The 26,424-nt window shown below is 45.4% G+C and overlaps 1 protein-coding gene across 4 annotated transcripts in view; it reads right to left on the bottom strand.

Annotated features, from left to right (window-relative positions):
• Window positions 1-26,424, bottom strand: part of INSC (INSC spindle orientation adaptor protein) — a 126,775-nt gene that overhangs the window by 57,321 nt on the left and 43,030 nt on the right. For all 4 annotated transcript variants that reach the window (XM_081282277.1, XM_081282278.1, XM_081282279.1 and 1 more), the window contains 3 exons: window positions 4,683-5,028; window positions 3,661-3,713; window positions 2,355-2,478 (listed from right to left, as the gene is read on the bottom strand). In XM_081282277.1, coding sequence (XP_081138403.1) covers window positions 2,355-2,478; window positions 3,661-3,713; window positions 4,683-5,028 — 523 coding nt within the window. The remainder of the gene's footprint in view (window positions 1-2,354; window positions 2,479-3,660; window positions 3,714-4,682; window positions 5,029-26,424) is intronic.

Raw genomic sequence — 26,424 nt, 5'->3', positions numbered from 1 at the left:
AAATATAGGAATGAAATAAACAAAATTCTGGGCTACAGAAGCTACAGTTTAGACAAGAAAGACTATGAGTGCATAAGGACCTTTCAGAAGACTTGCAATGCAAAACAGCACATCATAGGAGAAGTTCTGATGCCAAAAAATAAGGCTTATTTTCATTATGTCAAGACACCGCAAATAGAGGATCCTGGTATAATCACTAGCATCTTGGGAAATAGCGTTTGAGTCACCAGTTTAGAAAACATGCTAACAACACTGAACACAAATTACTCTGCTTTCAACAAATATACTTCCTGACGCCACCTCTGTCCTGTGTGGAAATGTTCTAATGTACAAAGAAGCTGAAGTTCAGTCAAAAAGAAAGTTAAAATGTAAGGGCCGGGCATGGCAAATTCAACCCATAGGACTTGGGAGGACACCATGGGGCGAGCTGGGAGGGAAGGGAAAGCACCAGGAAGGGGGTCATCAGGAAGAAAACAGACATGCAGGTGCTTAGAGGACAGACCCACCAGAGGGCAGAGGCCAATGGGGACCAAACAAAGGAGCAGCTGATCCAACGCAGCTCCCAGGCCAGACATCAACAGCCCAGGTGGTCGGATATGCCAATGGCGCAAGAGACCGCCAGGGTTAGAGTTGTCTCTTGCCCCATTGGCCTAAGACAACCAGGAAAGTAGGAGCACCAGATCAGGAATTTAACCCTAAGGTCAGAATGAGGAAAAAGCAGAATTGACTGTGCTCTGGGAAATCACACACACAGTCCAAAAGGCGCCAGTAGGCTCCTGACAGCCTCGGAACTTTTCCCAGGATTCTGTGACCTAACGGATCAAAGATGCCTACCACTTTGCTCTCTGGTCGAGGGCCCTGCTGACCAGTTCTGAAACCAGCTGGCTCTCACTCACCATCCAACTTCACACCTCCATTTCAGTCCTTTTCATTGAAGTTGGCACTTCCAGGCAAGTGGCACCAAAGTGGCAAACAAAGCAGCAGCCGGTGCCTGCACAGAAACTCCTCCGGCCCCTCACCCTAACTTCACTGCTTCTGCTCATCATTCCTTCAATTTCTTCACCACCTCAGGCCCCAGGTCACACTAGTCCTCTGAGATTGGATGCTTCAGTTGGAGGCAGGAGACCCAACTTGAACCATTGCCTGCCCTCCATGTGATTGTGAGCTAGCTCATCATCCGGAAATGCCTGCCTGGGTGTCCCAGCACCCCAGGTCCCAAGGTTCCAGTGTCCCAGTACCCAGGATCCCAATGTCCAGTGCTCTAGCACCCAGCTTTTGATCCCTCCTACTCTGTGTCCTCAGTCAGGGTTAGAATTTCTAGGACCACACATACTGACACAGGTTTGCAGGCCCTATGTGACCCAGCTGCATGGACTAAGGCAGGACCAGCAGGTGATTCAAGCCACGAAGGCCTGGGCCCTGCATAAAATAAGCTACAACACATAGGAAAGAAAGGAAACTCTAGGTTCAGTAGAGAGGCCGAGTTTGGAGAAAAGCCCATGTGGAAAGAGAGTTGTTATTTATGGGAGGCTATTATTTGGTGGTGGGAAAAGAATGGCAAATATGTAACACAATATTTCTGTAACTATAAATAGCATGTGAATACCTTTCATAATGAAAACCTTATGGAATCTGCTGCACTGGGTGGCTTTAACATAGCAAAGGGCAAGGGACGGGGATAACATGTATTTAAGCCACACTAAGTGCTAAGCACCTTCCACACATTTGGGGCCTTCCTCTCACTTTTCTTCTGTGGAAGGTTTCTTGCTTTAGATTAAGAAAATGAGGCAGAGAAAAATTAAGGAACTTGGCCTACGGTGAACCACAGTTTGAAAGTAGATCTGTCAGGCTCCAAAGTCCACCCACTTTCTGGAATCAAGCAAGAGCCTGCCTAGAAACAGGGGTAGGATTGTATGACCTTTCTAGAATGTTCACTATTGCCACTTTGCAGGTGCCTTAAGTCTTTCATAATAATAAGGATCCATTGGGTTCATGGCGATAGATGAATAATTCATCAGAGAAGATTTAGGATAGTAAGAACAATACTGAAAGTGTAATTGGGAAAGGCCAGGCTCTTCTACACCTTGCTGTGTGACCTTGGATAAGGCTCTTCCTTCTCTGGGCTCTATAGTTTTCACATCCGGAAAATACAGAGTTGGGTTAGATGCTCAGGAGGCCTCAGTCCACCTCTGGCAGTCCTGTCTCTCAGATACCGTGGTTAACTTTGGTGATCTGAAGAGGATGTCTCCTAAGAAAGGCCACTTGGGCAGCTTCCTCCAGCCTGGCTCAGCCCCTCTGTCCTCCTTCCCCAAGAGTTCACAGGTGTGTCCCTCTGAAGCCCAGCCTGCACTGACCTGTACCTCCCGTGTCAGAGCCAGCTCCAGCAGGTGACCAAAGTGCTGGCCCAGTGTGCTCAGGGTCTCACTCACGCAGGCCTTCATCGACTTCAGCACATGCTCATTCTCAACCTGGAGGCACCTAGGAAGAAGAAACGGGGGGGGGGGGGACACCGGAGGGCACATGTGGTTGGTCCAGAACCACGGTAGGGACCAAATCAGGCCTGGCATGGGGAAAGAATGGAGAGAGGGAAGACAGCAGCTCCAAGAGAGTCAGACACAGAATAAGCCCCACCTGGCTCATCCTTGGGCCCCTTAGTAGGCAGAGAAGTGCTGGCCCGGAGACCAAAAGTCTCTGTCACCAGGAAGAAAGGTCATCAGAAAGAGGCAGATCCACACCTCTGAGCTTCTCCCTTGGACAGTCTGCTGTCACTGCAGCTAGAGTCTGTGTTCTCAGCGATGTCAGGGGCAGGAGATGGAGGTGAGGATGCTGAGAGGAGGGCTATTGGAGTGCCCTGTATCACCAGAGCTCACTCCAGAGATGTAAGACATTGCATGTAAGATGTGGCCTTTTAAGAAGTGGCTGCCTACAACGTGCAGAAAGAAGTCTGGAGGATTTTCTTCCCAGAGAAGAAAAACGAGAGATCAAACTAAAATTTGCCCTTGTTATTTGAGCATGTTCCACCCAGGAAAGCCAGAGATCCCATAACCCCCCAGGAGGGCCAAAGTGAAGGTTTGTTCTGCAGGGCCTGGGGCCAGGAAGGGTGAGGGAGAATATCAACGCACACCTGGGAGTGTGTACATGGGAGGGTGAGTGTGTGTGTGCCTCTGAGTACAAGTATGTATTAAGTTTATATGTGTGAACTATGAAAAAGAGGGTGTGAGTATATTCCTGTGATTGTGTGGGTGTGTTTATATATCCGTGCATGGGCAAGTGAGTGTCTGTGAACATCAACGTCTATATATTCCTGTGTGGAAGGGTGAGGGTCGGCTTTCATCTTGCTTTGACTCTCTCCTGACTTTGGGGACCAAGAGGGTTTTCCAAAGCTTGGGAAACCTTTTCCTTGCTACCAACTCTCCCCAAATCCTCCTTCTGTCAATGCACATGCCTCTTCTCTGCCTTTTACCTTATCCTTGGAATCTGAAAATGGGTCAGAAAATCTCACAGGGATCTTTGAGGTTTCTGACCAAAGTCAGGGAACGGAAACTCCTAGATCACCACAAGGCCTCCTCTTTCCCACTCTCCTTCCAGGGAAAGATACCAGTTCCTTCCAGGCCAGAAGATGGGATGATAGACCCTGGAAGACCCAAGGTCCACATTTACCTCTCTGTGACTGCTGAGAGCTCTGAGCACTTCTCCATTAGCAGCTTTTCAACCTGTAGAAAAATCGTTCAGTGTTATTCAATTCAACAAGCACTGGCTGAGGACCAAGTGCTGTGCTGGGCACTCTGGGGCAGCCAGGTGGAGAATCAAGTAATCCAGCTTGCTATGTTCACTATAACACTGCGAGTGGCAAAGGGGACTGCAGTCAGCTGCTTTGGAAGCACAAGAAAATAAAACTGAGCAATTGTTTATACTGAGGAATCCAGGAAGCTCCAGGGAGGAAGGGGCATTGAAGCTGGGCTTGGAGTAGAATGTGGCTATGAACAAAGTGAAGGAGGTAAAGGATAAAGCTCTAGTATGAAAAATGAATGAGAAACAGGGAAATTGTGATCCTGGCCTTTTTCAGCATTCCACCTTGGGCTTCCAGAAGAAGATTCAAATGCTCTGTGGAATCAGAAAAACTTAGGTTGACTCTTGTTGACATCATTCACTGCTTAACTTTAGGCAGGCTACTTAGCCTCTTGGAGATTCTGTTTCATCGACTGTAAAATGTAAACGGCACTAATATTTCTAATTGATTGCTTTAAACATTTCACTATAATGCATTTATTCCTGACAATAAGTCTGAAATAAATGTTATTATTATGTCCACTAAGATGAAGGAGGAAGTGGAGCACAGAGAAGCTAAGTAACTTGCCAAGGTGATGGAGCAGAGCTGACGTTTGAACCCAGACAGTCTGGCATTCAAGTTGGCATACTTAACCACTGTGTAGCTCCTCACAGGGACAGTGCCAAACCCAAAGGTTGTGCAGATTAATGACATAAGTGTCAAAAACATCCAGTGTGATGCCTGCACATAGTAATTCTCCATAAAGGTCCTTGCTGTCTTTCTTCTATGATTTATTAGAAAAGGAAGAAGGCCTCTGGCCAGGAATTGTTCAGACTTAACAAATTCAAGTCCACTCTTCTGGGAAGCATACCTACTCCTAGCACCCATCCAGCCCCACCCCAGAACAGCTGACCTGGCCCATTTCCTGGGAGGTGTTCCTGCTGATCGCGCTGTACTCGCCAACCATGGAGCGGGCGTGGCACGTCAGGCGCACGCTCATGCTGTGTACGCGCGCCCAGCGGTCCTGGGCCAGCTTCTGCCCGATCCTGCGCAGCTCGGTGCTGATGACCCATCCCCGCTTGAGCAGCAGCTGCAGAGGGTCTCCGGGGCTGGGACCGCCTGCCAGGATGAGGTCACCTTGGGCATCCTCCTCCAGGCTGATGGGCTTGGCCTGCAGGACACACATGCACTCACACTCGGTCATGAGCTTCAGGTCCTCCATCCAGCGCTGGACTGAGTCCACCTGCATCAGGTGCAGCCTGCAATCAGAGAACAGCACCAGAATGACTATCAACATGCCACTGTTCCCAAAGGGTTTGATGCCAGGCTCTAACTTGGTTACTAAGCATCAAGTCAGCACTGTTTCTCCCATTCACAAGGTTAATCCTCTCAACTATCTCTCATTATCTCCAGCTAACAGATAATAAGACTGAGGTACAAAGTTTTGAAAGCCAGTGACCAGACTAATAAACCACAGCCAATAAAGTCTGACAGTAGCAGATGACCTTTACAAAAAAGGGGAAATGGATCTCAAATAATAGTTTTATTAATCTCAAATAATAGATTAAGTGAGCTATGATACAGCTGCGTGGTTATATAGTATGCACTTACTTAAAATACTCCTCTCCAGGAAGTTTATTGTAAAGAAAAATGTGGAATAATACATAAAATATAAGTGCAAATAGAAAGTTATGACAATAATATTAAAAGCCTTATCTAGAAAAAGCATTACAGGAAAGACTTAAAATGCCAAAGGAGCTTTATGGGTAATGAAACTAAAGCATTTTTTCTTTTTTCTCAACTCTTTTCTAATTTCCAGTTTTTCTGCAGTGAACAGGAATATCACTTGTGATGAAACAAGATTAATTTACTTAATATAATAACATGACAACATAGATTAGATAGATTCGATGCTGAGATCTCAAATAAAATTCACTCTAGAATTCACATAGTCAAGTAAGTCAGTAATATCAGATAACTGAGGAAGCACTGAGCACGTGTCGAGTGCCTTATGTATAATATCACATGAGTGTCAGCCACTGTGGAAAAAAAAGAGATGAAGACACTGAGGAGCTTTTGATCTCTCTAAAGAAGCCAGAAAAATGAACAAGAAGTGAAAAGACAGGAACAGATTTTAGCATCATTTCACAACCAAATAAGACACGCATAGTGAATCACTAAGGCTGCACTCCGGGTCCTTTGTCTTTGATTAGTCTGTCTGTGGCTCATCTACCTCAAGCCATCCTCCACCTGCCCCTGTTCATTCACTCATTCCACAAACATGAATTTGGTGTCTAAAATGTGCCATTTCTAAGACCTAGGCTGTAGCAGAAAACATAATCATGTCCCTCATGAGAGTTACAGGCCCGTGACAGGACAGTCGATTTTCAAAATACATGAGCAATGTCGTTCATCTGTTGGAAGCAGTAAGCACTAGAAAGGAAAACAAGAAAGAAGGCTAGAGAGCGCTGAGGGTGGAGGGGTACTGGGCACTGCAATTAAAAATGAAGCAGATCAGAGGAGGCACATTGAGAAAGGGACATTTGGGTAAAGACGTGAAGGATTCGAGGGAGGGAGCCATGTGGATATCTGGGGGCAAGTTGTTCCAGGGAGAGAGAACAGCAAGTGCAAATGCTCTGGGACAGAAGGATCCTCAGGTTGTGTGAGGAATAGCAAGAAGGCCAGAGTAGCTGAGAAGCATCCTCAGGGATGGGAGATGAGGTGAGAGCAGTGGGGTGGGAGACCATAGAGCTGTATAGGACAAGGTGAGGACATGGCTCTCGTTTTGAGTTCAGTACAGCGAAACACAAGACATCGATGAAGCCAGATACCAAATAGGACTGAAATGACAAAGCCATGCTCCCATTATCAAGGTCAAAATCATCTTCATGTTTGCACTTATTTGATGAGAAGGAGCAGGATTTCCTGAAAAGATGCAGCTGTTGGACTACAGGGCTTTAAAATGGGATTTTTGACCATAGGCTTTTCATGTTTGACTACAGAAATTGCATTTATGGATTCTTATGGGAAATTGCCTTTCAAACTGTTGAAAACAAAAACTGACCAATGACCTTCCTCACTCTCCTTCACGAAAATAGCTATCTTATTTTGTAAAGAATTTGAACATTTACATGTATGTACATGTAGGTGGGGGATCACCAGAAATCTGATATCACACCACTCTGCTTCCTATTCTATCTTATAAACCCATTTAACTTTACATGAGTGGGATCGTATCCCATACACTCTGTGATTGTCACCATTACTCATTTTCTACTCATTATCACACCCTTATCCTTGTCTGCCCCGCCCCCACCTCAGCCAACTCAAGGTAACCTACTATGTATCAGTCCATCATTTTCTTCACCTACACACATTCCTACACAGATTTATATCTAAGGATATAGACATTTATAGGGTTTCCTGAACCATTGCTCATTTCATAAATATGACCATAATATATACACATCTTGCAGCATTTTTATTTTCTTACTTGGCCAGGAAATCCATCCAAGTCACCCAGTAGAATCCTAAAATATTCTTTTCAATGACTGAAAATTATTCTATGTTGCATAGATACCATGATTTATTAAACTATTTTCCATTATTGGAGGCTCACTTTGTATCCAGTTCTTGACTATTAAACACAACACAACAGTAAACATCCTCATACATGTGTCCCTACACATCAGTACCTTCCTTAATTCTATGGTTTACATTCCTGGGAGGAGAACTGTATTCAACAGATTTGCCATATTAGCTCCCAAAGCAAACATGCTTCATATTCCCCCAACAAAGTATTAGGATTCTACGTAGCTGTTGGAATATCTTCCTCTCCTGCTTAAATCCTTGCATGTCCCCCCAGAGCACTGCCCCTGGTAAGTGAAGACTCCTGAGGGTAGGATAGGAGGGGGTCCCTGGTCTGCCTCTGCCTCCCTTTCCACACATCTCCCTTTCCTATCTCCCCCAACTCTGGGCTCCCTTGCCCTGAGTACCCTCAACACTTAGGGCACATCCAACCTCCCTGTTTCCCAAATATACCACTCCTTTTTCCCATCCCCTGCCTCCTGGAATGTACTATTCTCTCACCTTTCCTTCTTTCCTACGTGACAAGCTCCTACTCACCCCGTAAACCTACTTCCAATGTTGCCTTCTGTAAAGAACCTCAACCAGAGCTCGTCAGCCCCCAACTCCAGGGCCCCTGCCTCTTCCCCTGGAGCACTAATAACATTCTACTTTAATTGGTATTTGTCTGAATTCTCCACATTCTGCAAAGGACAGTCCCTTGTATCTGGTGAATTGCGGTGCCTGACATGTTCTCAGTTAATGAAAGTTCGTGCCACAGTGGTGAGTGTCAGATATTGATGGCTACACCTCTCTACCCATGTAGAAGATTTTATATGCCTCCACCATTCAGGCTACCTGAGAGTGCCCCAAGATAGACACAATGGCAAAAGGGATTCAGAAGATGTCATAACATGATCATCGTGTTCTAGAGCTAGGGAGCCGGGAGACAAACTGACCTAGGGGCTTTTAGGAACCAGTCACCTAGGGGCTTTTAGGAACCAGATGAACCAGTCACTCACTCAGTGACTCATTCACTCCATACACACTTTGCAGTAGACATCTGTTGCTTTGTATTTTAGCATCCCTTCCTCCTGCTTCTACAAAAACAGAGATAACTTACATTAGTGACCTCTTGGGCTCACCTGCATGTTTGCTCTCCTCTTTGGGAAAGGTTTCCCCTCCTGAGCATGGGGGTACTCCTCAGGGACCAAGACTGGGCTGGGTGAAAATACTCCTGGCCATAGCTGATGGCTGATCCAGGGGTAAGCATCTGAACCAAGCTGCACTAATCCAATTCCCTTCCCAAACTGAAACTTAAAAATCAAGAGTCAGAGACCAGAATTGTTGGCTCATGTTAATAAAGGTAACTATAGTTGTTCCAGGAAAAACTCCAGGATCCTTTGTGGGTTGGGGAGACAAGTCCAAGAGTTAATTGCTGTTGTTGTAAGCAATTAAACACAAGTACACAAATAGCTAAACAGAGCTGTGTTCGTGCTATCCCTTAGAGTAAAGGTCTTCTGAGAATTTGAAGGAGAAAGCTGTCCCTTCCAGTTGGAGATCATGGGAAGGTTCTTGGAGGGACTAGCTATGGTGTAGGGTATTATTTGTATGCGTCAAGTCAGTGGGAGTGGAGTCCATGATCAGGTAGTCAAAGGGACAATGAGTAAATCCCTTGGACTAGAGTTGTACCTTCCAGAAAAGACAAAAAGGTAAGCCAGAGCCCTGATCTAAGCCTTGAAAACCAAAGTAGAGATTGGGTATTTATGCTGAAAACCCTGAAAATGTGTTGCTGAGTGACAGACCAACACAACAGGGGTGGAGACTGGTAGAGTTATAAGATGGCTAAATCACCAGCACCTAGGATCAGCATTTCCCACAAAAGAACCCCATGAGCTGGGGCAAGCTGTCAATATACTTCCCTGAGGAAGACCCCTGGGATCTTCTGAATGGAAGCACTCACACCTCCTTACTTCTGGCCTACAGGGATGTGTCAGTCAGCTTTCCGTGGCTATGACAAAACACCTGAGATCATCAATTTATGAAAAGGAAAGATTTATTTTGGCTCACATTCTCAGAGATTTCAGTGCACCGTTGGTTGCCCCTGGTGTTTTGGGGTCTGTAGTAAGACAGTAGATAATGTCAGAAGTGTGTAGTAGAGGAAGTGTGTTCACCTCCTGGCAACCAGGAAGCAAAAAGAGAGAGAGAAGGGGCTGGGGTACCAATATCCCTTCCAAGGGCTTGTCCCTAGTGATCTTACTTCCTTCCATAAGGCCCCACTCCCAACAGCACCATCCACTGAGGATCAACCCTATAACACATGAGCCTTTGGGAGGACATTTAAGATCTAAACCATAATAAGGGGTAAGGACCACTTGAACCCTACAGCTATGGAAGAAGGGCCTGGAAAAGGAGTGAGAGCCACTGACTACCTCATGCCAGGGCCCATTCCGGAAGGTCTTCTTAGATCCAATCCTCACATTTGTCAAACCCTTCACCACCAAAGCTCATGGAGGCATGCTCAATTCCTGTTCTTTAAGAACTAAAAAGAAAGTGAGACTTCAGAAGCTGTGTTATTAAAATCTTAATCGATTCACCACTCTCCTAGCAGGAGGACTGGAAGGACAAAGCTATTGATTTCTCCAGGATCTGCGTGTTTGTGCCTGCAACTGTCTGTGTTTGTGGATATAAATTCATCTTGTTGTCTGTCTATATTTTCTGGATGCCTGTATCTGTGTGTCTGGTGTGGGTTTGTTTCCCTATCTGTGCAAGTGTTCAAATGAGTTTGTGCGTGTTCACGGGTCTTACGTCATATAAACTTGATGATTAAAAATGGAGTGGGATGGGGCTTCAGTGAGGGCTGCATTGAGTGACTCACTTCTGAAGAAAAGACTATAGGAAGGGAGGGAAAAAGTAACGGTTCAGTGGAGAAACCTGGCAGTCGCCACCTTAACCCACCAACAGTAAGTCACGTCGACAGCCTGTTCCATGGTGTGATATGACAAGAAGGGCACTTCACCCGGAGTCATTCCTCCCCAAGACACATAAACCTCAACTTCATGATGAATTCACATCAGACAAACCCCAACTGAGGGATGTTCTACAAAATAACTTAACTCGTACTCCTCAGAACTGTCAAAGTCATCAAAACAAGGGAAAAGGGAGAGACCATCAGAGATCAGAGCCGACTAAGGGGTTGTGCTGACTAAACGTAACATGATATCCTGGGAGGAATCGAAAAGGGGTATTTGTGGGAAAACTAGTGAACGTTAACCATCATGGACCAGGGCTGGTTCCTGAGCTGTGACAAATACAAGGTAAGATCTTAACCAGCAGGGAAACAGGGTGGAGGGCCAGGCACACCCACTACTGTCATCGCCACTTTCAATATATCTACAACTCTTCTACAATGTGAAAGTTTCTTTATTTTTTTTAAAAAAAGGGGTAGGGGTGGGAGGGGTCCAGATGACGTTTGTTTGTTTTTTTCCCCCCCAGGAAGTATTTCACTTCCTTGCTCTTCCCCAGCCAAAAGGATAAGCCGAGACTGTCAGCTGTCTCTCTGGCCTTGTGTAGTGAGTCCTCCAGGAGAAGCCCTGACCTCCACTAGATGAGCAGGTGGGACCTGGCTAAAGAGCCAGGAGTGGGGGCTTCCTCAAGGAACCTGGGTGGAGAAGGAAAGGGGGGTCCCTTGTTGGCCTATGATGGAAGTTATTCTTTCATGGTGAAAGGAACGTGGCAATTAGGGCTGGCTTTGCCATCCATCCAGGGCCCCATTATCTGCCCTTGAACTCAGCAATGGCTGAATCCCAGGCCAACCACGTGGGTCTGCACCTTCTGCACTTGGAACCCTCTGACTGGTTCATAGTACCCTCTCCCTCTTTAGTCACCTGAACAGACAGGCCAACGCTTCCTAGGGTTCCTGCTCTTTTTTTTTTTTTTCTGAAATTCTTATTGAAATTTAACATTTGGACCTAAAAGCAAACAAATCACACTGCCAAGGTGAAGTTTGGTAAGTTTTCATAAGTTCAGCACCTCCATGCATCCCAGATAAAGGAACAGAATTATTACGAGTCCTGCAGAGGTCTCCCTTTTGCCTTCTCAGTAACTCCCTAAGAAGGATAGCCAGAATCCTGATTTTTAACAACATAAATTAGTCTCTTCACCTCTTTGAGTCTCAATTTATCATCTGCAAAACAGAGATAATAAGCCTTCTACACAGGATAAGCCAACAGGATAAGTGGAGAGTGTCAGCTGTCTCTCTGGCCTTGTATAGTGAGTTCCTCAGGGTTAATGGGAGCATCAAATTAAATAGTGACTGTGAGGGATCTGGTACACAGCACTACATAAAGGAGAAACTCAAAAAGGTTGGTTCTTTGCTGTTCTTCCTTATAAATCACACTTTAACACTCATAATAACAATTATAAATATGATAATAGCTAGAATTTATTGAATAGATTCCATGTTGAGCACCATGCCAAGTGCTTAACATGAAATTCAATAGTTAATGTTTCATTACTCCCCAGAACAAGCACCTGAGGTAGGTATTATTAGAGTTCCTATTTTACAGATGAGAAAACTGAGATGCAGAGAAGTAGAATCACCCTGGTAAGAAGTATAGCACTGACCCTAAAGCCTTGATCTTTCTGACTCCAGAGCCTGCCCTTAACCTGTATTCTGCAATGCTTCTCACACTGCCACCATAACAGAGGAGGGGAGCAAAGGTCAGGGCGAGCAGCCTGACACAGGAAGAAGAGGAGGACCATTTTCCCAAGCGAGAACTTCAAGGGCTGCTATGAGCAACAGAGAGGTGAATCCACATCAGAGAATCCCAGAGCCATGGACTCTGCCTAAGCTCTGGGAAGGAGGGTGCTCCGGGGGACTTCTCTCAAGCCAAACTCCAGGCTTTCCAGTTGCAGGAGCTGCCTTTCAGGGTAACAGTGTCAGAAATGAGAAAGGACAAGGCACCAATGAGGAAAGAAGAATTTGGCTTTCTTTAAGAATGAGCTTAAAATATCTTTTATTTTTAGAGATTGTTTATAAAGATTCCTCTCCTTCTCCCCAAGCAGCAACTAAATATTTTGAGAAGAAAAAGAGCAGATGAGTGAACTCAGGGTTCCTGCCTCCCCAACCCCACTCAGGGGCTGGCCAGTCCTCAGGCTCCGTCCAGCAGGCACATCTCTCTTGGATCCAGGGCTAACTCTGACCAGGGAGGCAAGGACACTGGGAGTTCTGGCCTATCAGCAGATGTAGGGCAAAATGGGTCGGCTTCTCGAGATACCCCAACCCAGCCTGACTTCTTCCAGTTTGCTTTGCACCCAAGCTGCCCAAGTTACAGCTGTGTCACTGGGTAGATAATATAGTCATGTTTCACTTAAATAATGTAAGAAGAACTGGATGAAAAACAGTTCGGCAGGCATAGGGAAAGCCTCTAGTAATAAACATTTGTTAAATCTTTACCGTGTCCCAAGGGCCATGCACTTATCATGCATCATTTTATTCTCATAGTGTCCTGATTAGGTGACCACTTATAATCTCTCCATTTTATAGTTGAAAATACAGAGCTATAGAAGTGTGGCTTAAAGGAGCCAGAACTCCATGTACCAGTCTGACTCCAGAGACTGTGTGTCTCCTGATCACAGGTACCATTTGCCACCTGTGTCTCTCCTGCACTAGAGTTGACACTGAAAAAGAGGCCATGGTCCAATTTATCTCAGGATCGTCCACACTCAGCACAAGGTCTGACGTGTAGTAGGCATCATAAAACGGAATCAAGTAAGTTAGAGGCTGCCTGGGAGATTGGATAGGCCTCATCAACTCAGCTCAAAATATGTTCTGAATTTGCAGGATCAAGTTAAAATGAGTTTCTTGTTTTATGGTTAAAAAAATTAAGAGTTGGATAAGTAACTAGGTCCCATGTAAGACATCCTCATAAGGACTTTTGTTTTAAATAGAAATGTTTAAAGCAGATATCAATAGAACCAGAGAAGCCTTTTGTTTAAGACATTTGATAAATGTTCCTGCTCTGGTTACGTAGAGCTTAGAACCTTAGTGAGCACTGTCCCAATTCTCTGAGTCTGACCTAAACTTACAGGCAAGTGATACCCCAGGGAGGTGTGGGTATGTGCACTTAAGTCCTTGAGAGGTGTCGCCTCAGGGAGATCTGAGCTCCCAGGGGAAGTGCCCCCTGTCCACATGACATCAGTAACAAACATAAAATACTCTAAGCCAGTTCAACAAGGTTTGAAACAGGAAGCAGTACCTTCCAGGCGATCCCTAGACGACCTGATTCAATGAAACTCTGTTGATGCTGACCATGTGCCAACCTTGAGCTGGCAGCCCCTGCCCTTTAGAAGCTCATAGAGGGGTCAGTAGAGGGGTCAGACATTGGCAGATACAGCCAGCTTCACTCTTGTCCCATCATCCTGGGTCCTGAGTCTCCCACAGCTATTCCCAAGAGTCTTCAGAGCTCATCTCATAAATGCCACCCCCACCCCACCCCCTGAAAAAAACTGGTTCAGGTAACCACAAGGAGGAACTGGAAGAATCTGTCATCTGATCCATTTTCCTTTAGCCCCACCTCCTGCCGTGTCTGTCCTGCTAGCCTGGATGCACTTCTTTCTGGTTCATGACATGTTGTTGGGTACCACTGCTCCCACCAGAGCATGAACTCTGGAGCTGGCTTCATAGACTCAAATTCCAGCTCTGCCATTTGCTAACTGCATAAATGGGCAAGTTATAGAACCTCTCTGGGCTTCAGTTTCCTCATTGGAAAATGAAGATAAAAATATTTCTAGGCTCTTTGTGATTATTAAGTGAAGTTCCTGAAATGCATTTTTATATATAAATATATACATTATACTATATTTATATCATATATAAAGCACCAGTATATGTGTATGTGTGCATATGTGTATCATATATATGACTCCAAGTGCCTGACAGGCAATGTTATATGTGATAGTTATTATTAGAGTTTTAATAAAGCAGCTGTATTGTCAGAGCTTTGTCAGGAAAGTTCTGGGGAGATGGCAGTAGTAGCTGCACAGTTTTTCAGTCTCTAAGATTTCTCACATAAAAACTGACAAAGAAATTATGTAACAAAATTCCCTGATAGATAATAAGCATGACAAAACCAGTGATGAGGTGTCCCCATAAACCTCAAAATACAAGGAAGGGGACCAACCACGAACTCTAAGGCCAGTTTGGTAGCATCTTATGAGGAGAAGAAAGAGGGAGCAATAAGGTAGCCTCTGATGAACTTGAGGAAGGAAAACCCCAAAATAGTCCCTATGCATTTACTAGAAAGCACAAGAAAACAATTTGAGACTAGAAGCTGAAATTCAAAGGAAGTTTGCCTCTTCGATAGCAGGTGAGCATAGGTTCCAACCATGAACCCTTGAAACTGACCCACAAAGAATCTCTTCTACAACAAAGTGCCACATTAAGGAAAAACTTCTGTGGTGGAATCAGAATTGAGTGAATCAGGGGCAAGAAAGAGAAAAGAAAAAAGATTCATATAATAGAAGATGAAGCAGTGGAGCTAGGAACCCTCGGAGGTCACCAAATTCTTGGACCTGACACAAAGACAAAAGAAAGTGAAGCTCTGTGAAGGCAGAAGAGCGTCCCTGAGCTCTGCCTACCTTGAACAGTTCTTGCAAACTGATATCTCATTAAAATGAGCAACATGAAATTATTTAAGTCTCAGCCTGTCTGTGGCTATTTTAAAAGAAAATAAAGAACATAATAATCTTCCCACAATAATACCAGGAAAATTTACTCACTAGACCTATAAAGACCATATAATTTCAAATAAGCTTAAATTTTTTTAAAGTATGTAAGATATTAAAGAGAAGCGTAAATTCTCAAAAAGAAGATGCCCTCATTCAGAAAATGATTAGAAATAGTTACTTCAGTCACTTGTGTTTGTTCACAAAGACCAAACAATAAGAAACAAGATAATTTGTGAAGAAAATCAAATGAAGAAAATATCTAAATTTTTAAAATGGAGAAACTTAAAGAATTAATAGAAAATAACAGATATTAAAGATAGGTAAAGAAGTTGCAACACACACACAAAAAAAGTTCATCAAGAAGAGACCCAAATCATAGAGACAATGAGCACTGAAAACTGTAAGATAGGAAAACTTTCCTGGTAGGGACATTTAAAACCACACATTAAAAGAACACACTACATACATTAGAACAAAGATATTCAAGACACATTCTAGTAAGATTATTAACAAGAGAATAAAGAAAGGAAGAATGGATGGATGGGAAGAAAGAAGGAGAGAGGAAGAAAGAAAGAAAAGAAAGAAAGAAAAAGGGGGAGGGAGGAAATTTTGTGCATCTAGAAGTAAGGTGCGAATTATGATAAAGACAGAAAATTATGCTTACGATTAGATTTTTTGAGAGCAACACTTTATACCAAAACAAAATAGAGTCACAGGGAAATAGAAGGCAATTTTATATTCACTCCAAATAACTCAAGTACAAGGTGAGAAGGAACCCTGAGCTCTGGTGGCCGCTGTGGTGTCGGGGAACAGTCCTTTGAGAATAATTATGAAGATCAATCACTGAGTGCGCTGGTGCTCACGTGTAATCCTAGAAGCTCAGGAGGCTGAGGCAGAAAGATCACAGGTTCAAAGCCAGCTTCAGCCACTTAGCAAGGTCCTAAGCAACTTAGGGAGACTCTGTCTCAAAATAAAAAATAAAAAGGCCTGAGGATGTGGCTCAGTGGTTAAGCACCGTAGGTTCAATCCATGTTACTCCAAAACACATAAAGTCAACAAGACTCTGATATTCATTCATACAGATGAGGAAGAGGGAACAGTCCAAGATGCGGTCCAGATTTCTGAGTGCAGCAGCTGAATGGATAGGAGAAAGAAGTTTGGAAGGCGGTGATGGGTTTGGATTGAGACACTGAGAGTCTAATAGGCCTGCCAGCTCTGCTTTTCAAGACGCCCGGCCTCTCAGCCTCATTCCCAAAACTCCCAGGCACAACCAGCATCCATATGGAGTGTGGCCCTCATGCTTTCACAAGTCCCACCCCAAATATCCATCCATTCACCCAACAAATATTCACTTATAGCCTACTAAATACCAGGACTGTTCCAGCTGCTTAGGCTACGCTAGGGAGCAAATCAAACCAACATGCCTGTCCCTTGCAGAGGACGCATTACAGCAGGGAAAACAAATAATAATGGTAAGTGTAATCAGTTTTAAAAATCATATAGTAGGGGGTCTTTTTGTTTTGTTTCGCTTGGTGGTTTTTGTTGTTATTTTATTTTGTTTTGGGGAGGTTGGGGGGTTTTTTGGTTGGTTTAGTTTGGTTTTGGAGAAAAACAAAAAAGGTTTATTGCTTTGTGAGCAAAGGAGAAACACAAGGGACTCCCATCCCACAGGCTGTGATTCTGCCCATCAGCAGGGACAGGAGGCTTTTAAAGAGGCGATTCAAGGCAATATTCCAGGTGCTCTCTGTTGTCATTGTGATTCGCTTGTTAATTTGGGAAACAGTCATTTCTGAGATCTTCTGAGGCCGCCCTCCAAATCTGGATTGCTTCTTTCCTATGGTGAGTGTGGACTCAAGGACAGATAAATCAGCCTGAAGTGGGGAAGAAAGGTGACCTTGCCCTGGCAGTATGTTAAACAGATCATTTACATTAAAAGTAGAGGTAGAATAATAAGGTTCAGAATTGCCCATGTGGGAAGCATGTGGTCAGAGTTAGAGTTTATTGGGTGAGGAATTTGGCATGCTGCAATTTGGTACAGAGTGTTCCAGGCAGGGGACAGAGGCTGTGCAAAGGCCCTGGGAGGGAGCGCGCCTAGCTCACTGGAGACAGTTTGGGGATACGTGTGGCTATGGAGTAAGCAAGAGAAAGATTAGTAGGAGATGAACTCAGAAAAGGGACCAGGCTGGATCCCAGGTGGCCTTGGCAGCCATCCTAAGCACTTTGGGTTTCCCTCTGCGTAAACAGAATACTTCCCAAGTCCTCAATGGAATCTTGTCATTGATGTCAGCCGGGTCCACCCAACCCATATGCCTCCCTATAATCCAGGGTCCACCCAACCCATATGCCTCCCTATAATCCTGGGGGCTTTTTAGAAACAACACAGCGATGAACTTAGAATGACTTAACCTCACTATGCAGGGAAATATACACTGTTTACTAAGCAGTTAGTTTAAGCATAACCATTTATACAACAAGCTATAAATTATTTATAATGTGGTCAGGGTTTTAACTTCCAAACCCTCTGCTCTAAGGCACAGGTGAAGCCCAAGCCAAGCAGGACGATGAGAAATGCAGCTACTTGATCTTGTTCAAATTTTCCAATAATTTCATTGTTCTGCTTCTGATCTACTTCTGAATCCCATGCTGCAGGGCATCAGCACAGATCCTCATGGGCATTAGTTTTGTGTTAGTGGCAGACAGTTCCTCTTCTCTGCATGCCTAATCTCTCCACGTCCTCATGTTCAGCTCAGAGTCTTCACGGATCTAAGGCAGGCGCTCAGCCTCTCACACCACCCCTGCTTCCAGCCTGCTGCTGCCCCATCAGTGCCATGCCAGAAACAGCAAAGAGGTTTCCTGTCATCCAGTGGGCTCTGTACAGTGCCTCCTTCAGCTACCGATCCCACTGCAAGTGGACTCTCCACCTCTGTGCTCCTAGGGGCTCTGGCCTATCTCCATGCTTCAGGAATGAGCAGGGGAAGCTTCCCGTTGGCAATACCCAGAAACCCCCATGCTACTGCTCCTCCCACCAACTTAATGTTAGGTGGGTCTGTTCCTGATCATTTTTCTTAATGAAACTGCTCTAGGTAACTTGGTCAGAGAGCAGACCCTGTATACCAAGCAACTCCAGGAATGCTGGCAAAGGGAGCAGGCCCATCAACGCACTTTGATGCTAATAACTGGGAGTTATTTGTGAAGGAGTCGTGAAGATGATACCACCCCATCACTTTGTCACACCCATTTCTCCAGGTGTGGCCTCTCTCAATTGATGCGAGGGTAAGAATGAATACAACTACTCAAACAAGTCTTTATTTTTAATATAGCAAAGTTCCAAGCATGCTATAAGAGAAACATTTAGAGTACCTTCTGCATACTATCCACATATGAAATACTGCATACACACTATCTACTCATATTCATAAAAATGCTATTTAAAGCCTGGCATGGCGGCACACACCTGTAATCCCAGTGGCTCAGGAGGCTGAGGCGGGAGGATCACGAGTTCAAAACCAGCCTCAGCAATGGTGAGGCTTGCTAAGCAAACGCAGTGAGACACTGTTCCTAAATTTTAAAATATACAAAACAGGGATGGTGATGTGGCTCACGTGGTCAAGTTTTGCCCCTGAGTTTAATGTCCAGTATCAAAACAAACAAACTAAAAATGGCATTTATTGTCCCCATTTCACAGACAAAGAAAACGGAGGCTCAGAGAACTTCCTATAGCTCGTCAATGACAGTGCCAAGACTTCAGTCCAGGTCTGCCTGACTCCAAAGCCTGGCCTCTCCCCACCCTACAGTCTGCCCAACATGCTCATAGGGTTCATTGCTATTTCCATTTCAGAAAGCCAAGGAGCCGGATTCTGACTCCAGGTGGCTGTTTCCAGTCCCAGGAGCCAATGTGTGCATCTGACAGCAGCCTCCTCTCTGATGACTCAGAGCCCATCTCCTTAACTCTGGCATTCTAGGTGTCCTCTGATTGAGAGAAGCTATTATTAACTCCCCCGGCCTTTCATGTACAGCCTATCTTATCTTTTAACCTCGGAAAAGTATACATGTGTGTAGGTGCGGTCGGTATCTGTATGACAGTTAGCAGCAAGAACCCCTGACTAGGCACCATCACCTCCTCCCACTCCCACCTGGCGTGACCCTTGCCCTCTCCGAGCCTCAGTTCCTCGCCTGCTCATTTTCGCCCAGTGCCTCTGCTGTGAGTCCCAGCCTCCCAGCCTCTGCTCCTCCTACCTCCTCTTCACCTTGCCAACTCCTACACAGCCCTGAAGTCTGGGCCTAAATGCCTCCTCCAAAGGAGGCCTGTCTGGCTCCCAAATGAGTCCATGCTCCACACGTCCCAGGTGTTTTTTTCACCCTGCCTCCCTTCTGTCACACACTAGTTTAACTCAATGATTTAATTCCTTGTAAATGTCTGCTTTACCCACTAGGCTGTATGCAGGGACAGCCTGTGTCTGCCTTGTCCCCTCTACATGCCATCCAATACTGACCCTGACACACGGAAGGTGCTCAGTGTATAGCTATGGGATTTAATTAAGCTCAAAAATCTTTCTAATGGGAGTGACAATAGTTAGTCTTACTGGGTTGTGGGAGTCAAGGGAAGAAAAATGCATGATCATTATAGAAACATTTATTGAGGGCAGGCCCTGTACCAATTATATGGACTTCTTGTGTATTATCTCATCTAGTGAGGGGTTACTCCTACAGTCTCACTTTTACATATGAGGAAACTGAAGCTTAGTGAAGGGAGGTAACCCTACCCCAACCCCTAACCCATCTGAGATTGCACAGCTTGTAAGTGGCAGTGTTTGGCTCCAAAACCAGCTCACTGGACCTTCTTCTTAAATTGCACTAAAACCACTTTGTGAAAGGATAGGTTCTGTTTCCGTATCTATTCTGCAATGTCAAGTTAAAAACTATATAAATGGACATGAATTCTGTTATTCCTGTGCTCGTGCACAGCCTTCAGCCTTATGTGTACTCTTAAATAGTTCAGGTGTGTATTTCCTGTTCTGTTCTCTCTTCATTAAGGAGAAAGTTTCATCAGGTGGAGTGGCACACACCTGTAATCCCAGTAGCTCCAGAGGCTGAGGCAGGAGGATCATGAGTTCAAAGACAGCCTCAGCAATGGCAAGGTGCTAAGCAACTCAGTGAGACCCTGTCTCTAAATAAAATACAAAATAGGGCTGAGGATGAGGCTCAGTGGTTCAGTGCCTCTGAGTTCAATCTCTGGCACCATCCCTGCAGAAGAGGGAAAGTCTCCATTTGCCAAAATGGAACATTCAGGAGAACTCTCAGATCTGATATGTCTGTGGCCATCCTGAGACCACTGCATGGTTCTATGAGAGAAAAAGAAGACAAGAGAAATCACCTCTAGAGGGTTTCTGAGAGCTGGCTGGTCACTGTATCATCTTCAAGGCTTCAGAAAGCCCATCAGGCTCTGGTCCTCCCACCATGGGGACCCTCCCTCCACGGGTCCCCACGCCACCTCCCAGCCTCTGGCTCCAACCACAGATCCTCTGCCTCCACTTGTGGACTGACTCAAGGGACAGAAGTCCTTCACCTTGGGCTGCACAGGCCGCACAGTTTTCCCTGAAGGGCCCCCAAAGCAGAGGCTAGAAGTTGCCTGTCCTACTGTTATAGTTTGGATCTGGAATGTTCCCCAAAAGCTCCTGTGTTGAAGGTAATGCAGCAATGTCCAGAGGTGGGACTTTTCTTAGAAAACAATTTGATCATGAGGGCTCTAATCTGATCAGTGAATTAATTCATTTGATGGATTAATCATTTGAATGGACTACAGACTGAAACTTGTAGGCAGGTGAGACATGCTGGAGGTCACTGGGGTTGTGCCCTTGGGGACTATATGTTGTCCCAGTCCCATCCTCCCTCCTTCTCTCTCTGCTTTCCAACTGCCATGAGTTGAGCAGCTTTCCTCCACTGTGCCCTTCCGCCATGATGTTCTGCCTCACCTCAGGCCCAAAGCAATGAAGCCAGAAGACTATGAACTGAACCCTCTGAAACCATGAGCCAAAATAAATTTTTTTCCTCTTTTAAGTTGTTCTTGACAATTGTTTTAGCCACAGTGATGAACCGCTAACCAACAGACCCACCAGCTCCTGACAGGCCAGGCTAGGGTGGGGTACTTCCTGTAGGCCTGATCTAGACCAGCCCTGTTCTAGAGGCTAGGGCTACAAAGTTGAACAGGAAAAAAATCTCAGACCTCACAGAGCTCAGCCAAGACCCCCAAAGAGGCCAGAAGACACCAATGATTCAACTCGATAAGAATTACAACAGCAGCTCATGGGTTGGGTTCCAGTAAGAGGCCAGGCAGGGTTCTAAGCCTCTGAATAAATGATCTCCTTTTATTCTGCCCCCAGCTCTGTGAGAGAAGTACAGTCGTCACTTGATTTACACACGAGGAAACTTCTGTCCAGAGAGGCCATAGGGTGAGCACATGGTGGAGCCATCACTCACACCCAGGCCTCTGAAGTCCAGAGTCTCAGCTTTTGAAAACTAAACATTGCTTTGCCTTCAAGAAGCCACAAGCAGGACAGCGCAGGATCACAGAGGATGGAGGCTGATTTCGCCTGGGAATATTTACACAAAGGAAATGACATTTGCCCTGGTTCTTCGAGGAGAGGAGTTGGTCAGGGTGACAAGGCAAGAGGACTCCTCTGGAAAGGGAAACCATGTGCAAAGGCCTAGAGGCCCACAGATAGCAATAAGGCAGGAAATTCCACTGGACTAAAGCATCGGGGCCCTCGAGGGAGTGACCAGAAGGTTCTGAAGAGAGAGACAGGCCAACTAATCAAAGGCCTTGGATGCCATGGTTGTGAATTTGGACTTAGTCCTGAAGGCAACTTAAAGACACTGAAAGCATTTGCAAGCAGGGCAGAGATGTAATTGTTCAGTGCATCGATAGAACAGGCCCTTGTCAGGAACATGGTCACTGAGAGGTGATGGCCATAAAACTGAAAGAGATGACAGAAGTCTAAAGCAGGGATGTGGGATGGGAAGAAGTAGGTGATCTGGGAGAGGATGGTGGGGGAAGGAGAGGAAAGGATCAAAGTTGCTCCTGGGTTTCTGGCCTGGGCGACTGAAGCTGCCCTTCCTGAAACGGGAAACATATCAGGGACGAGCTCGTTTGACAACTGGAGAACTTAGGGCCATAACAGAAATGGGGCTCAGGCCCTGCAGAGAGGTCCATCAGAGTCCCCACGCTTTCCCAGGGAGGAGGCCAGGGCTGGTGAACCCACCGTGGCCCCACCACAGCCCATCCACTCCCAGCCTAGGTCACTGTGCCGCCACATAATTAGCTGCTCTTCTCAATTTTGCAGCCTAGAGACTGCAGCTCATTAGGGTTTGGACTGTGTTGGCACTGAACATCCCATAATTGCATGGCTTGCCTGACTCTCTGTCATTAGCTCTCCGGGCTTCGCCTCTCCCTGTTGGATTTGCTGACTGACCCAATATAAAAAGTCTGGTTAAACAGGCAATTCTGGCTCTGTGGTAGGGGCTCCTGCTGTCCTCACCCCAGCCAACTCCCAGATCAACTGTCCTCAGCCATGAACTTCAAGATGCCATCTCACTGTGCGTGAAATCTTTCCTTTGCAAGTACAAACGACGGATCCTATTACTCATACAGGGGACGAGGATTGAAAGTTGAGGTCAAGGCACATGGACTGGCAATGAGTCACAACCCTTCATGGTGGGAAGCCACCAGTCAGGAGCCTGGAGGGTCTCTGGCCAAGAAGCAAGAGGGGCCAGAGCCAGGACTAAAGTTCAAGTTCCTCAGGGTCCATGGCAAACTAGAATCTGAACTTGATGCTGTGAAAATTGCCCCTGTGCCTGCCGAGCAGGAAGGGCATCCCAGACGGTGAGAGCTCCTAGGTATTCTTCCCAGTTGCCAGAAGATGCCTGCCCCCTCTGTCACCCCACTTGATATTCTCTGACAGAGGCCTTCCCGGACATCTGGAATGAGGTGACCAAGCCCCGACATCTGGGCTTTGTGGAGTCTGGCTGACGGCAAACACAAAGCCAGATGCAACCACAGTCCTCTCCACACACTAGACTACCAGCCCAGTGATTTTTTTTTTATAAGTCAGAGTTAACTAGGGTGGGGCTAGAGTCAGGGAAGAGAGTAACAAAATCCTATTCCAAGGAATTACAGTGTGAAACAATGTGCTCCCCAAAATATTTCCCCAGGACTGTTAAAAAGTCAGAGGGAACTAATTACCCATACAACAAACGGGGAGGATTAGCAATTATAGAACACCTGTGTACTCTGCTTCAGCCCTCACCGCAGTTTGATGGCAGGAGATTGCCACACCCATTTTATAGATGTAGAAACTGAGGTTTGGGGCATTATATAACTTGCCTGAACCTCACTGCTAACAATGATAGCAAAACCAAAATTGATGAGTGGCTATTACTGTGCTGATTGCTTGACTCAGTCTTCATTGCTCACTTAACCCTCACACCAATCCCATGGAATTACCCTAACCGGGATTTGGTGGGGTAAGTGACATGGTCACTTATCTATTATGCTATGCTCCTGATGGTCTCAGGCAGTTTCACTGCTATTCAAACCCTCAAATGCAAAGCTGGGACTCTTTCCACAATGCAAGATTGACTTGATCTGACATATTGCTGCCTTTTTAAAGCTTATCATCATTTAAAGCCTGTGGTGCATCTAGCCATTTTTCAAACCCTTGTTCATTGTTTTTTTCTGAGAGACAATGGAGGCATGTTGCTAAAATTCAGGGCAGAACTGCTGACCCTAGTCTCATCAGCACAGATCTCTGATGAATTTGCAGCAGAAGGTCAGCAGTGTAGGGAAGAGACCATGCAAACAGTGACGCAGGCAAGTGACCCCCACAGGACTCTGACTTCCTTGGGGTTTTTCCACCCCCTCACAGGCCTTGCCCTCTCTCTGCCCTTGGCTGTTGGATGGCCCTCTTCATTCTCCAAACCCACCACTGGAGAAAGATCACTATGACTGACGCTTTAGATGCCAAAGGCAATGGTTTTCCCAGAACATCAGACCTACGCCTTGGCCTCCAGCTAACAGTACCAGTTCCCCATTCCCAGCTGATCCTGCTGGCCTGGCATCCAGCTTCCCCACAACGCCGGGGTCAATCATTTGTGGAAATCCATGGCTGTTCTCTTCTTGACTCACTTTTTCTTCTCCCTTCAAATGGAACTTATTTAAGAGCCTTCTAGAAGTCTGGAATTTGGATTTCTCAGCCTCACTCTTTTCTGCGTGCTGTGTGAAGTGAGTTCTTTGTAAAGAAATGCTTTACTATATCAAACACATTTGGAAATAGCCTTCCAAAATCTACCATGTGCAGGCCCGCACAGGAAGAGACCAGAATATTGTGCACATGAGGGCAAGACCTTTTCCTGCACAGGGACATAGTCACTCCACTTGGAGCAACCCTGGCACTTCATGGGCACTAGGTAAATACTTACTAGAAAACAATTCAGTAAATGAACAATCGTGGGCACTTTGAAGTTAACCGAGAGGATTATGGGAGAACAAAGAAGGGATGCTTAACCCGAGTGAGGGTATTTCAGTAGGTTTCCCAGGCTGATCCTTATAGAATGCCAAGTTCATCAGGAATTGCAAGAGGATAGCATGTCCGACAGAAGAAACACCACAGGCAAATAAGTAGAGTTCTGGAATGGTGTGTTGAGAAGACGGCAATTTACCAAGTTAGGCAGAGGGGTGGCAATGGAGTTGAAAATGACTGGGTAGGTCCTGAAGCACATTAAACACTGGGGATCCATGGACTTAACTGCATTATAATTTATCAAATCAGGCACCACCCCTCTTAGGACGCATCTCCTGGCCACACCAAGGAGCTTCTATAAAACCAAAATGGGAACACCCTCACATTCTAGAAGAGCTTCCATGCTGGTATGCTTTGTGATTTCCATCCCAGTTAGAAGGCAAACACTAGACCCCTTTGTGCATTTCATAGGAAAGAATGAGACTTTGCTTTTATATGGGATTGCTTTCCCAGCCCTGTGGCATTAGAATGGGACATTTTTGTCCAGAAAAGGGAAAGGCCACCTAAAAATCACTTATAGACTCCTAGATTGTTAAAGCTATAAGGGTCTTTGGGTCATCTTCTCTTCCTCAAATATAGAAACTAAGGCTCGGAGAGGGATAAGGATTGCCCAAGGACACGCAGCAGGTTGGTGGAAGGCTGACCCCTGGCTCCTAATCCTTGCTCCCCACTGCACTGTGCTTTCCTACCAGAGATTGGATGAGAAAATTATAGACTCTCTTTTTTCCAGTGAACTTAAAAGTGAAGACTAAAAATATCTCTGAATTACTCTCTTTAGAAGGAAAAAGAACATCTCTCCAACCCTCTGACTCCTCCAGCCAATTAAATCTTTGGCTCCCACTCCAAACAGTGGTTTTCTACCCCCACAAAACATGAAAAGATTCTTGGAGACAGAAGAGTGTCCTGGAGAAAAGAACAAAATCCAAGCTTTTTTACTCACCTGAGACTCCCTAGCCAAGGGTTTGTCTTTCGTTCATCAAACACTTACTAAACATATATTCATTTGACAACCATTTATGGAGCTCCTACTCTATGCATGCTAAACACAGAACACAAATGAATCAGGTACAAATTCAGTCCTCAGGACCTCAGGACATTTGTCATTGATAGAGAAGAGGATATATGCCATCAATCACAATTGGATCATTCAGCGCATGGCTCAAAGTAAGCTGTCAATCCAAATACCAACTCCCTTTTGAATGAATGAGTAGATGAGTAAAATTGTCCCTCTATTACAGACCATTGGTGAAGACATTCTTGGAGGCTGGATGGGAGAATGAGCTTAAGAAACACAGTCCAGAGAAGGGAGGACTCCTCCACACAGCGGGGAAAGGCCTATAGAGCGTGTGACAGTTCCATACTCCTTTCTGAGCCTCAGTTTCCTCATTTTATAATGAAGGTATGGCATAGTTGAGCTCCAAGCAAACTTCCAGCAACAATATTCAATGCCTCTGTGATCCCAGTTCCCAGCACTGCATGGGAATTTAAATCCAGCCTCTCTTCTTAAAAAGAACTATTGAATCATTGTCCCTCATCAAGGTCACACTCTGTATTTCTGTGGATTTCTCTTGGGAAATGGAAGAAGGTAGAGAACTTAATTCTAGTTTTGATTGGCCTTTCTTTTGGCTTAAGCAACAGAAAAATGCCCAATTATACCATGGACAATTACAGTCTGCACATTTCACCACAGGCATAGAAAATGACCCAGCAGCAGAAAACCAGCCACAGATCAGGGGTGCACACATGTAAGCCATTATCAACTTGGAGACAGACTAGCTTGCGATG

Source organism: Spermophilus citellus, assembly GCF_964194105.1.
Source record: "Spermophilus citellus genome assembly, chromosome: 2".
Taxonomy (NCBI): Eukaryota; Metazoa; Chordata; class Mammalia; order Rodentia; family Sciuridae; genus Spermophilus; species Spermophilus citellus.
Note: the sequence above shows the minus strand (reverse complement) of the source record. Positions and strands in the feature narration are given on the sequence as shown.